Source organism: Prionailurus viverrinus, chromosome F2, assembly GCF_022837055.1.
Source record: "Prionailurus viverrinus isolate Anna chromosome F2, UM_Priviv_1.0, whole genome shotgun sequence".
Lineage (NCBI taxonomy): Eukaryota > Metazoa > Chordata > Mammalia > Carnivora > Felidae > Prionailurus > Prionailurus viverrinus.
In genome coordinates, this window is record NC_062578.1 from 18,993,128 (window position 1) to 19,008,149 (window position 15,022).

Consider the following 15,022-nt stretch of genomic DNA (forward strand, 5'->3'; position numbering starts at 1 on the left):
TTGTTCTCTCAAATGTTCTGTTTCCATTGTCATCCTCCCTCACAGTTACAATGGTCAGCCCCACACAGCTAACTCAATTGAGTATATTTCCCATCCAGACTGTTTACACTTCGTGGAAAATGTTTGAAGCCTATCTCCATTCGGATATTCCACTGCCGTGCAAAACTCAGTGTGTCTAAGTAGATCATACACCTCTCTTCAAACATGGCTTTTCTTCCTCATGCTTCTTCTTAGGTGACAGCACCATCCATCACTTTCCAGTTCTCACAGACTGGAACCTTACAGATTCCTTTCTCTTCCTAACTGTTCGTGAGTAATTAATTACTAAATCTTGCTCATCTTCCCTCTATCTTGGGTTTGATTCTCTTCTCTACCCCTAGTTCATACTCTCAACATCACTGACCAAATCATTGGTTTATCCATTTAACATGTTCTGTTTTGTTTCATTTCATTCCTGCCCCGTGATGGAGAAAAACAGATGCAGTCCCTGCCCTTACTGAGCTAGTGGCTGGCTGGATTGCATAACCTGTGTTAGGGGAATCTCATGGCCAGAATCTCTGTGGCTGAATACAACATAAGTATTTTCCCCTCAAAAAGTAGTTCAGTGTGGTGTGGTAGGGATGCAGACTACTTCCCTCCTGTTACTCTGCAATCTTCAGTACATGGCCTCCAACAGTCCTGCAGAAGGGAGAAGTAGATCTGAAGCCTAGAGGCAAAAGTGTAGTGCATTCCCTCTGACCACATTGCACAACTAGCTGTGAGGCTGGGAAATGTAGTCTAGCTTGTGGGCGCAGGAGAAATACGGAAATGGCTTGAGGAATGAATAACCAGTCTTGCCCACATTCTTGTTTCTCAGTTCCTCCAGTCCCTTGCTGTGATCAGTGTGATGGATCCAAAGTGAAAACCTGACACCAAGTTCTTGCAGATATTCAGTGTTTCCTTAAAACCTCATAGAATGTGCCACTTGATCTGACCCGGTCTCCTGTATCATCTTTCAAGGCTTATCGTCTAGCCATTTACGCACCAGCGACACAGGAGTTTTTCACACTTATTGAAGGTCCTCTATTTTACCTTTTTGCTTATGTTGTCCCTGTACCCTGAAATGTCACCATCACTTCTCTCTATAGATTCCATTTCAGCCAAGCTAAATCCTATTCCTCTCTCTAGGCTCAGCTTAAATATCATTTCTTCCAAAATGAATTACTGTTGCTGTCCTTCCTGGACTGGATTTGGTGCCCCCTTTTTGTGCTTCTATATTTTTCTCTGAACACACTTACTTGCTATTTATGCCTATCTATTGAAGGAGTTACACTTAAAAATAAATAGGTAAGTAAGTAGGTAAATAACAAACTAAAAGCTCCCTATTGTATGATATTGGTCAGTAGAATCTTTTCCTTAGTAAAGTTCTGTTTCCAGGGTAGCAGGGCTTCCAGCATTTTCTGAGCCTAAGGCTTTTGCTGCTCTTAGCATTTTTCCCTGAAGTGAAGCAGCAATAGGATGAGTATCTTTAGTCCATCCAGACATCAGTCTATAGATTGCAGTTCATGAGAAACACTGGCTGGAACTTTGCCACGGAAAAGAACCCAGCTGCTGAGAGGACGGAAGACAGATATTTATGTTCCGTGACTGATAATAGCAGTCTGGACTCAGCCAAGAAAAAAATAACAAATGACTTTTTTAGTTTGTTAATCATGAACATACCCAGAAAGTCTTGCCTGACAAACAGCCTGAAGAGTTGGAGAATGACAGCCTGGGAGTGAGAAGGAAGCAGATAGCGCAGCAGTTGTTTATCCATTCATTGCCACACGGATTCATCTGGTCCTCATACATGCCTATGGGGGTACAAGGTGGCTCACATGTGCACCCAGACTTCAAGTTCACTGGTTAGTAAGAGAGATAGGTGTGAGAAGCAGGATTTCAAAGCCTTGTAAAAGGCACCTTACGGGAGCTTATGGGAGCATCAAAGAGCCTCCAACAAGGGGGTTTAGGGCCAACCTGATGGAAACTGTATCTGAATGGAGTCTAGAAGGATGAAATGGTAAAGCTAGGGTGAAAGGAGAGTGAAGATATATCCTGGGGAGGGAGGCATGTGTGTAAGAGGAAAGTTATTTATACTGTTGATGCACAAAGGATAAAGCAAGTAAAAAAGGCAATGAAGAAGGAAGTCTAGGTGGCAGGGGAGTCAGGGGGTGGCGGCTTCTATGCTACAGGGATCTTGTAAGCAACCGCCATCCCATGCTTTTGAATAATCTGTCTGGGACAGTGATTATGGTTCATGCCTCAAGGCAAAGATGAGATGAAAAAAGCCCAAAAAAGCCACGGGATAGAAAAGAGAGAATGGACTTAAGAAAATGTGGATTATTATATGACTAACAGTTTTTGGTTCTTATGAAGGAAGGGTGCACATAAAGAGAGAAGAAAGTGTTTTAGTTTTTGGTTTTGTTTATAATCAAGGTGCCTGGTGCTGTGTCTAGCTCAAATAAGAATTTGTTTTCTGTTTTGGTTTTGTTTATAATCAAGGTGACTGGGTGCTGTCTCTACCTCAAATAAGGTTTGGGTGTGAAGGAGGAGTATTGTTTCACACCCCGGTTTCAGATACAGAAGGCACATCCAGGTGTTGTGGATAGCTCTTCTCTGGTCCCAGCAGACAAGCACATACATATAAAAGTTGCCTATTTGGAGATACTTGATTAGGGATAAGGATGAGGGGATCTTCAGTGCATAGACAAAGACAACCACCAACATACACCATCAGCATTTGAGATATAAGTAGACAAGTGATTTAGCTGAGAAGAATGGAAAGGGTGGAATGAAAACCAAGCTAGAATGTTTTCATAAAAATCAAAGGGGGAAAGTATTTCAGGAAACCGAGGTGTCTGAAGTGGCAGACAAGTTTATAAGAAAAAGATGGAAATGTATTCCAAATTGTGTGCTGCTGTCTTCAAGCTCTACTTCCATCGTTCACTGCTGTGAGACTCATAATAGCGAAAAATTGGAAATTAAATATTTTTTATTATTAGAGAAATGGATAAAGAAATCATGGTGCATTCACACAATGGTACACTGTATAGCCATTAAAAATGATGTAGAAAATAGCAATATAAAATATAGTTAGATATGCTTTAAATAAAAAGAAGGTAACAAAAGTGTGTATGTTTTGTTTTAATTTTATCATATATATGCCTATATAGACATACAGTATTTATATGTATGCCTGTACATGTGTACAAAATTATTTGAAAGAATTCATAACCAGCTGTTATCATTAGTTGTCTGTGAATGGAGTCTTGTTTTCCTTTTTCCCCGTATTATGTCGTCTATATTTTTCTGTGATTAAGATGTACTGGCTTCATAAAGTGAAATAAAATAGGATATCTTTTTGTAGTAGAAAGTGTTCCATATGATTACATGATCAGGATGTGTATACAGACGTTTCAAGAGAATAGTGGAAGGAGAGGCTAGTATGTAGGGGAAGGAAGGGTTAATGGACAGTAAGGAAGAGATACAAGGAGTATAAACACTTTGAAAAGTTTTGATGAGAAAAGAAAAGGTGTGAAAGAGAACATTATAGTGGAGGAAAGTCAAGGATGTTAGGATTTTGAGTTATTTTGGTTTGGTTTCCTTTAGTTTCATGCACATGTGTGCATGTGTCTATGAGAGAGAGAGAGAAAGAAAGATAGAGACAGACAGGGAAGAGGGGAGATAACAGAATATGTGTGTGGGTGTAATGGGTTTTATGTAATGGGTTTTAGGGTGATCAGAGGAAACCAAAAGAAAGAACTTGCAGATTCAGGACAGAGAAGGAAGATAATAGATGAAGCAAATCCCAGAGAGGGTAGATGAGGACAGAGTCAAGAAACAGGTGTGGAAATTGGGCTTCTTAGGAGAGAGAACATATTGTCCTCTGCGATTAGAGAGAACAATGTAAATGGCTTGGGGAGGATGCTAAGGAGTTTAAATCTGATAGTTTCAAATTTTTCAGGATATTAGAAGTTGAAGTCCTTTATAGTGAGAAAGTCCTTTACTGTGAGGAGATGGGTAGGGGCCTGATGAAAACTCTTAAGGTTTAGAAATGTCCTTTGAAGACTGATGGAGCCAATAATGAAGGATAAAAATTGGCATGTGCTTCTAGAGCAAGACTCCCTCAAACTCTGACCAAGGATCCAGATCTAGCCTGTGGTCTGTTTTTGTGGCCCATAAGCTAAGCATGTTTCTTACATTTTTAAACATTGTTTAAAAGAAGAAGGATATTACATAGACCACATGAAACTTGAAAATCCTGCAATATTTACGATGTAGCTCCTTACAGAAAAGTTTTCCAACTTGGTTCTTTAGTAACCAAACTGAAGATAGAATCCCTCAGTTGGTAGCAGGAATTCCCTTTGCTCTAAAAGCAGTCAGCAGCCTATCTAAAGAGTGTTTAAAAAATGTTTTTAATCTTTATTTATTTTTGAGAGAAGACAGAGTGTGAGCAGGGGAGGAGCTGAGGGGAGGGAGACACAGAATCAGAAGCAGGCTCCAGGCGCTGAGCTGCCAGCACAGAGCCCGACGTGGGGCCCGAACTCACGAACCTTGAGATCATTACCTGAGCCGAAGTCAGGCGCTTGACTGACTGAGCCACCCAGGCACCCCTACTTAAAGAGTGTTTTAATTGACAGATGGTCAGGGGTAGGTCTGGAGTATCAGTAATGTTCTGTTTGTTGATATGTGTGATACTTACACAGATATTTGCTTTAACACTGTTGACCATATTTAACATTTACCATATGTTTAACACAATAACCACCATTATACTCAGTGGTGTGCTGGGATGCTGACTCTAAGAATAATCCCTATTTGTAGCATTTGCCAATCTCCAGGGTGTAAATACTCCCACCATGGCTAATTTCAGGCTATCAGTGTGACATTACTGAATGAGGAGTTAGGAAGAATTGTGCAGAATTGGTTCTCACAAGCCATTTTGGGCCAGTTTGGGATTTTTTTTCCATAGGGAAAAAATTTTGGAGAAATACCTAGTTCCATTTTATACCATGAGAATTTTCTGACCTACTGTTAGGAAATGAAATACACTGACTAAGCTGTAATGACTTCTGAAAAGTTGCTACTTCCATTTCTTGTAACTACAACTGAATTTGAAGCGTAGGGCTAAGCTGATACCTGGGAAGATGAACATCTTGGTGAAGCAGATAGCTGTCGTTTCCTCGAGAGAGCAGAACTCAAATTTGGTAATGTGAGAACTGTGTTTTAACATAAATTTCTGATACCACTGAGACCTCTTTGGAGATTTGAATACGTGGAAATGCCCATAAGTTGAAGGACACAAAGGGACTCCATCCAGATAGGTTTGCACTACAGCAGAATCAGGAAACCACCTCTGACATGGCTGTGGGAGCCCTTGCCTGTCTCTTTATCGGGAAGAGAAGCTTAAGTTCTGCAGGAACTCATTCTCCCCAGTTTCTTACAGGCAGCCCACGTCTATAAGTTGCACACCATTGCTACCCTAAGCCAAGCCTCTTTGGCTACTCTGATAGGACAACGTTTCCTTTAAGGTTTCAGTTTGAGTTTTAGGAAGACCGTGTATCCCAGCCACTACCCACCCATAGTCAAACCCTGAGCCTTCTTTCCTTGCAGCAGATTGTAGCAACGCACTATAGTTCTTCTTGTATATTTTCTGTGCCCCCTGCTTCTCAGTTTCTGTGAACTTATAAAATATAACTTAAAATATAATGGATTTTAAGAGGTAATGAAATGGCTAAGCTGTACTTGATTGTCATTATAACATAAAGACAACGTCTCTACACCTGTCTTTGCATGTTTGCTCTGCATTTAGCGATCTACAAGCAGTATGTTTACTTGTTTTGTTTTTGTTGCACATTTGCATTGTCCAGGCAGTTCATGCTGTAGTTGACTTAAATTCCTAATTTGTTTTTGTTAGTAGATAAGGATGTACCACAGGTTAGTCTCCTGTCAGGGAATAGGTGTGAATGCTCTTCTAGGAACTAGGAGGAAAATCCTGGCTCCTCAATAGATACTGTTCTCATTAGGACTTCATGCTTCTGAAAAGGAACATTTCTTTAACATTCTTCCAACTGCTTTTAATCAGTTTAAGCTTTGATTAAAAATAAAATAATGTAAAGTGAAAAATACCCTAACGCAATTTGATATGAGTAATAGCAGAAAGAATTACATGTATAATAGAGGTTTGTCTAGATAATTTCTTAGGCAAAGTCATCAAAATATGTAAATGTTAGGAAAATATAATAATAGATATTTTAACAAAATATGTGAGACCACACACTTGGAACAGTTAGAGGCATAATTCCTTTCCCAAATGAAGTTTCCTATTTAGCCAGTTTGAGTTTTATTCTGGGACCTGTTACCAATAACCTTATGAAAAAAGAATTTCATAGAGTATTGCTACAGAGAATGTGTCTCAAATATACCTGTGATTCTCGTTTTATCTACAGGGGGAAGAGTTGTACCATTTACTCAGATGAAGTAGGGCATCTTTTTCTACTTTGTGTATAATTGATTTATTAGGTCCACAGAGAGAGAGATGATATATAGCAAACCAACAAAGTACCCTGTACAGACATTCTATACCTGATTGGGTGAGGAGATTTATACTCAGACATTTTCTTATTACTGTTTTCAGGTTCTCTTTTCCAACCCAACTCATTCTTTCTTGGGCTTTATAGTCGCTGAACTTTGGCTTCAACCTGTTTTTATTTTCTCTGTGTTTCCTTTGACTTCAAACCTGAGAACTTTCCTTGTCTCTTGGCTCATTCCACACTGGGATTGGACACCAGCTTCCCTTTACCCTAGGCCCCAAACCTGAGGGCTAGATACTCCTGCTATAGTACGTGGCCAGAGTACCCATGTTCAGCCATAGGCACACCATTGTTGAAAAAAAGAAGTGAGGCAATGGGGGGAGGATGTCCTTAGCCTGACATATTGAAATTGAAATGCCCACAAGGATTCAGCAAGTAGCTCAGGAAGAAGATCTATGCTGGTGATAAAGATTCACTAGTCATCACCATAGAGAGAAATAAAAATGTCAGTTGTATACGTTAGATTACCACGGGAAGTGTATTAAGTGAAAAGACACCTCAGCAAAGAACCCTAGGCATTTCAGGGAAGGACTCCCCCCTCCCCAAAAAAGAGGATTCTTGTGAAGAAGACAAAGAGAATAGAAAAGAGAGGCATTTCAAGAAGGAGAGTGGGGTTAACAGAGTCTATTATCACAAATAAATTAAGGACTAAAACTTTTTACATTTCTGAGTTAGACCAATTTTAGAGGAATGGTAAATAGAAATTAGAGATATACAATGAGAAATATGTGGATTATTTGAAGGAGAACTGGTGAGGAGGAATCATTTATCCATTGACTCAAGAAACTGTCCATCTGAGGGAATAGAGGGCAAATTCCTTACGCTCTATAGTCTGTGTTTTCATCTGTAAAATAAGGAAATTAAAATAAATGATATCCAACCACTATTCTGCCTTGATATTGAATCACTCTAGGAGTCTAAGTCAATTCTTAAGAAGGAACAAAATTGTAACAAGCTAAGTTGTACTTGATGGTCATTATAACAACAACATCTCCACACCTGTCTTTGCATGTTTGCTCTGCGTTTAACGATCTGCGAGCAGTATGGTACTTGTTTTGTCTTCGTTGCACATTTGCATTGTCTGGGCAGTTCATGCTGTTATAGTTGACTTAAATTCCTAATTTGTTTTTGTTAGTAGAGAAGGATGTACCTCAATATTCTGAAGCACTAATAACAAGAAAAAATAGAATGGAAAATGTGCTAGTTTTACAAATAGAACTTTTATTTTTGTTTCTAACATTGGGTTATTAAAACTGCTTCTAAAACTTTTTTATAAATCTCTTTTGAATCCCAGGTATTGCAATTTCAGATGAACTCGATAAGGTAAGTTGAAAATAAAATGTAGAATTTACATTTTAACCCACTGTCTAAATGAAAAACTTTCTGAAACATAAAGTGTTCAAATATAATTTATTTGGTGCTAACATTTTTAAAACTTTCAGTGACATGCTTTGATTCTTTTATGAAAATTATTGCACAACATGTGTGTATATATATATATATATATATATATATATATAATATATCACCTATTCTTTGGAGTCAAGAGTTTTAGAATTTGGTTAGAGAAAACTGAATCACTGTAATCACTAAATCACTATACTAAAAAAAAAAGAAAACATAATATTATGTAAATTTTTTTTCTATATATGATGATGATTATTATATAGAAAACACTTGTACTTTTCTAGAACTACCCTTTGTACCTACACCCTACTCAGTAAATTTTTGTTTTGTTTTGTTTTAAAATTCCAAGATGCCAAGAGAATATGGTGCCCCAGCTGGGGTGATAACTGTGAATGAAGGTGGTGAGAAGTGATATAGTTAGGAATATATTTTAACAGTACTGTCAGTGGAACTTGTAAATGTGTCAGATGTGAGGAGTTATAGAAGAAATCAGTCAATGATGAATCCTAGGTTTGGAAGATGAGCAACTAGGTCAACTGTAGTGCCATTTGCCAAAATTGGAAAGACTGGGGAAATGGCAAATCAAGCAGATTGCAGTAGCATTAGGAGTTCTCTTTGGGCTGTTTATTTTGAGTTGTCTATTAAACATATTTATATGAGCTGTTACCCATCAGAGACTTGATTTAGTTATACATTTAGAAGTCATTGGGATAAAAGTTCTCATTGTTTTGGACTCAGGAGTCCTTTACACTCTTACAAATGACAGAGGAGGACCCCAGGAAGCTTTGGTTTGTGTAGATGATAACTATCAATACTTACCATGTAAGAGATTAAAAACTCAGTGTATGTTCTTCATTTAAAAAATAGTGATAAAACCATTAGATTAACAATAACATTTTTTATGAAAAATACTTCATTTTCCAAAACAAGATATTTGTGAGAACATTACATTTGTTACTTTTTTGAAAATCTCTTAATTGGAAACTTCTGGATTTTCATATCTGTTTCTGTACTTTTGTGTTATGATAAATTATCTTGGCTGAAAAAAAAAAGTCTGACAACAGATATGTAGTTGGAAAAGGGGAATGCACCTAGAAATAGCCATTAATATTTGGTGAGTGTTGGTCCAGATATCTCTTTAAACAGAATGCAGTTGATTTGATGGTTATAGATAGAAAATGATAGAAAGTATTATACAAAAAATGGGGTCCTATAAATCATTACCTTTTGAAATAATGAACTATAATGTAATAATTATAATTTTTTTACAAAAGCAATAAAGTTAGTACTCTTCTATTCCAAATAAAATTAGACCTTTTGAATTTTGTATCGTAAGAATACATTTCTGTTTGATTAAATATTAGGTAAAATTTATTAATATACTTTTAAGTATTAAGTTAATAGACTATTGCAATATTTAAAAATTAGTTTATATTGAGGTGCCTGGGTGACTCAGTTGGTTGAGCGTCTGACTCTTGATTTCGATTCAGGTCACGATCTCCTGGTTTGTGAGATCAAGCCCCACATCAGGCTGTGCACTGAGAGTGCGAAGCCTGTTTGGGATTCTCTCTTTCTCTCTCTCTGTGCCCCTCCCCTGCTCACGCCCACTTCTCTCTCTCTCAAAATAAATAAATTTATAAAAAAAATTAATTTATATCTATACAAACTCTATGCAAAACTAGATCTTGACTCTAAACAATAGCAAGTAGAAAAAGTGGCAGATGTGATCTTCTCGCTTTGTCCTGCTTTTCTAGTCTTCTTCCTCTGTGTGTCCACCATTGTCTTTGGCCCATGCTGGTCTCCCTCTTACACCATGACCTTCCTTACAACTTGCAGAAATTACATAATCCGTGCTCCTTTATTCGTTCACTTTAAGTACAAAGCCATCATCTCTATTTCTAGGTTCATTTGTTCCTTCCAATATATTCTGCAAAGCCCTGGCTGCCTGAGTCATAAATTAGCTTTGTGTGGTTCTGCGTGGCCCTCATCCTTCCTTTCTTCCGGGTTCTGACTAGCAGTGGGGCTGTGTCTACACCTTTTTTGGTGAGCTAAAGAATGTACTAATTGTTCTTTGAACTGAAAACAGATTTCACCCTCGCCCTCAGTGGATGCCATGACACTTGGTTAGTATCATGCTCTGGATATAGCTTCACCCCAAACCCTCTCTCTTAGGAGAGAGAGTTTCTGTCAAACCCTCTCTCTTAGGAGAGTTTCTGTTTAACTAAATTGTATAGACTGATAATTTTTATTTACTTACCATACATTCCTGTTTTCGAAGACTTCATAGAAATTGCTGAAATTTATTGCACATTTATTATTTTTAATTTTTATCAAGAAGATGTCAACAATTGCCATAAATAAGCTTTTACTTAAAAAATATTGATGTCAGTACAAAGAAATTGTTACCACTCTCATACCCATTTTTTCTTAAGAGTACCAGGTAATAAAAGGCAAACACAGGCTGCCAGAGCCACAGACACCATCCTTTGCCTGCCTGGAAAGCAGCCTTGGTTGAGGAGAGAGTTGGCCCCATAGCGTTCTCTGCTCACCATGAAGCTCACAGTCCTGTATTTTTCTCAATAAGAAAATGTGAATCTCAGGCAGGTATAAAAAAACCCAAATAGAATTATTTACAATTTGTGTTGACCTGACACCTGTGTCTTAAATGTAATAATAAAAATCAATTCAGCTTTTTCCTTTTAATCTTCATTAATAACTTTGGGGGCTTGCTAAAGATCTGTTTTTCTTAACCTTTATAAAGTACCATTCCTTTACTTTCATATTCCAATTATATTCAAACATAATTTCATTGAAATGATTTTTTTTTCAATTTCTAAAGTTAGTTTTGAATGATTAATTTTACTTTAAATGGAAACACGTAACAGAGGCTGATGTTATTTTTAAGGCTTTTGTTTTTAGTTGTGGGAATTCTAACAACTTCTTATTCATCAGTTTTGTCCTTTCCTTAGCCAATGTATTGGTTTTCTATTGCTGCTGTAACAAATTAAAATAATGCATATTTATTATCTAATGGTTCTATAGTTTAGAAGTTCAACACAAGTCTCCCTAGGCTAAAATCAAGGTGTTGTAGGGCTGCATTCCTTCCTGAGTTTCTGAAGAAAATAGGTTTCCTTACATTTTCCAGCTTCTGTAGGCTGCTCTATTTCTTGGTGCATGGCCCTTTTCCTGCCTCTTCAAAACCAGCAACATCTCATCTATCTTTGACTGTAGCCAGAAAAAGCTTCCTGCTTCTGGGGGATCATGTGATTAGGTTGGGGCCACCTAGCTAATCTGAGTAATTGAATCTTAACATTTTTAACTTTAATCATGCTAAGTCCCTCTTGCCATGTAATGTAAAATATTCAAAGGTTTGGGGGTTAGGATATGGATGTTCTGAGGAAGCTATCATTTTGCCTCACAGCCACTATTCAAGTTCAGATGATATTACCTTTCCAATCTGTATCTAATTCTTCAGTCTGCTACCATTCCAATTCATCCTTCAAAATGCCATATAGTAGACATGGATGGTGCCTGCTCAGTTACCATTCCCTGGGGCAGTGTGACCAGTCCTTTGAGTACTCTGAGGGTTGGGTCCTTATTGGCTCACTCTTCCTGAGGATTGCTTCAATCCATTAGGAGCCATCTTGCCCAGAGATGCCTGGGTTCTCAGCCAGTGATGGACTGAAATAAGACCCTGACTTGTCATTTACATTCGAGAGCTCCTTAGGAGATCAGGTTGTGAGTAGACTTTACCCAAACCCATATATTTGCCTAGCTTTTTCCCTGTCTTCTGCTTCCTTTACTGTCTTACAGGTTTGCTTCAGAGAACATATGAATATATCACTTTTTAAGCCTTTGGTTCTAGGGAAACTTACTTAGGGAATCCCGCTAAAAATTCTCCATGACTTCCTGCTACCTACCAAATTAAGTCCATATTTCTAACACCAGAATTAACAGTCTCCATTTTGTCACTCAAATCTATATTTTATGCTTTGTTTCCCTCTTTTTCTCTATTCAGAGTCTGTGTTGTCCTCAACAAGGAATACTGTAAGACAGCTAGACTATGGTACCTCCAAGTCACATTCTTGTTTATTTCCACATTTTTGCTCATTGTCATTCCTTCCCCTCTCTCCAACTTTTCTATTTTTCAAGCTCCAGCCTTTCCTGATCACTCTTGCAGAAAGTGATCTCACCTCCTCTGAGTACTTAGAGGATATAGCAACCACATCACAAATGATACTTCTTGTCTCATATTATGGAAATTTTTCTTCACTGCTTGACGAAATAGCCTGATATTTTGGAAAAATCCACAGAGTAAACCTTGTATTGAACCTTTCCTCCTGCCATTTACTAATTATGTGAACTTCAGAGAGTTATTTATAGATGCTGAGCTTTAGTTTCCTTCCTGTGAAATGTGATGGTTTTAGTAACTATTGAAAATAACATCATTTACTCTCCCACTCAAAAATAATTTTAGGTAGATTGCTAAAATATATAAAATATAAAACATTTAAAAGGAATATTTGGAGAAATCATTTCAAAGGGAACAGAGTATAGGAAAAATGTGAGTCCCCTGCACAACATGCAGTCTTGAGGCTCAGTATCCTCACCATAGTTGAGCCACAATTGAGCTTTTTGTCATTTGGTATCCTTATCACCATAGGATTAGAGAAAAACAGTAGTTCACAGGAAAACTAACCATTCCTACTACTGAATCTCAATAAAAATAACCCCCATTTATTGTCATGAAGTACATACATATAATGTATCAATAATATCCTCAAAACATTTTTATACATCTGTGCACCAAAGGATATAATCAACAGGGTACAAAAAATAGCTTCCAGATTATGAGGAATATTTGCAAATCATATGTATATGATAAAGAGGTTGATATCCAGAATATATAAATAACTCCTACAACTCAACAACAAAACAAATAATCTGATTTTAAATGGACAACGAACTTGAATAGACGTTTCTCCAGAGATGATATACAAATGACCAAGCATATGAAAAGACCCCCATATCACTAATCATTAGACATAAATCAAAACCACGAGATACCACCTCAGACCCTCAGTATGGCTACTATCAGAAAAACCCCAGAAAATAATAAGTGTTCGTGAGGCTGTATAGAAATTGGAATTTTTGCATACTGTTGGTGGGAATGTAAAAGGGTGCAGTTACTATGGAAAACAGTATGACAATTCTTAAAACATTAAAGATAAAATTACCAGATGATCCAACAATCCTTCTTCTAGGTATATATTGAACAGAATTGAAAGCAGGATCTCAAAGAGATTTACACACCCATATTCATCATAGCATTATTCACAGTAGCCAAAAGATGGAAGGAACCACGTGCCTTTTGATGTATGAATAGATAAACAAAACACACACACACACACACACACACACACACACACACATGCAGTGGAATATTATTCATACGTAAAAAGTAAGGAAATTTTGTCACATGCCACAACACAGATGAACCTTGAGGAGATTATACTAAGTGAAAAAAAGTCACAGAAAGACCTAATACTGTGTGATTCCACTTATATGAGGTATCTAAAATAACCAAATTCATAGAGGCAGAAAGTACAGTGATAGTTGCCAGGGGCTGGGGGGAGTGGAAGGTGGGATTTGTTCACTGGGTATGAAGTGTCAGTTTCACAAGATGAAAGAGGTCTACTCCACATTGGTTTGCACAGCCTCATGAACACACTTTACTGAATTGCATATTAAAAGTGGTGTAAGATGGTAAATTTTATGTTACCATTTGTTTTACCACAATTTAAAAAACATATTCTTACAGTAAATAAGATCATTAGTTTCACAGGGGTTGTCTGAATAAAGTCTGCTGATCTAGGCAAATATCATAATGCAAAAGCAAAGTTTAGTTGCAACAATTCCACAGGAAGTCTCAATAGTGAGGTATAGGGCAGGGCTTCCTGGTGTTCTGGCTTAAGTAAAAGATACATTTTATTTAGGGTGGTAGACAGTTTGCATATCTTTTGGACAACTTATCAGTATATTCTCTTTAACTAAGTTTTGTTACCTATTGAATGATAGCTTGAGTTTCTAGTCCTTGAATCTTTAAATAGATTTATTAATAAGCGATATAATAAAAATGGACTATTTAGTGCATACTCTATTCTAGACCTTGGGCTAAGCATTTCTTATAGATTACACCATTTTATCCTAATGAAAAATCTCTAACATTTTTGGAGAACTTACTGCATACCAGGCAGTGTTCCAGATTATTTACCTGCAGTATCATATTTAGTATTTACTAATACCCTGTGAAATTAGGGACTATTATTCCCATTTGACAAATGACAAATTTGGAATGCAGAGAGGTTATTAAACTTACCAGAGGTTACACTAATTCAAAATTGAAGTGGGGCACAAGTTCAGACCATTAACCTCAGAGCCCATGCTCTTAACAATGATGTCATATTCATGATATAGTTACTATTATTTACCAGTCTAATAAATGAAAAAAATAGGAGCTCTTAGAGTTTCATATGTTCCCCCTTGGTCCCACGGTAAATGGAAGAACTGGAACTCAAACTCAGCCTGTTTATACTCCAGAGTCTATACTCTTAGTCTCTCCAGTAGGTTATGTCAGTAAAGTCCTTATTACAGGCGCCTGGTACAGAATAATCACTCAATTAATAATTGCGATTTTTATTAGAAACTCTTTGTTCACAGTATCTGCTAAGCCTGCACTAAGCCTTTGGGAAATAATTGTGTAATAGCCAGAACTAATCTCTAATCCAGTTTCATTTTTTGTAGCCTTTTACCATATTTCTTACTATCAGGACCTTTCTTTGAGTTATTTCATTATATCAAGAGCTCTAGTTCTAATATGGTAGAAATATAGAAAGAAGCGTAGCCAGTTATAGTGTTCATGCTCACAAATAATGTTTCAGCATGGAAGTTAAATATATATGAGACCATGCAAAAGACTAGCTCGGCAGGTACTAACAGATTGT

General features: G+C 37.2%; 1 protein-coding gene across 1 annotated transcript in view; it reads left to right on the forward strand.

The window, feature by feature from the left end:
• CF2H8orf34 (chromosome F2 C8orf34 homolog) overlaps positions 1-15,022 on the forward strand; it is a 402,422-nt gene that overhangs the window by 106,169 nt on the left and 281,231 nt on the right. The window contains 1 exon segment of the mRNA XM_047842390.1: positions 7,906-7,934. Within this exon segment, the coding sequence (XP_047698346.1) occupies positions 7,906-7,934 (29 nt within the window).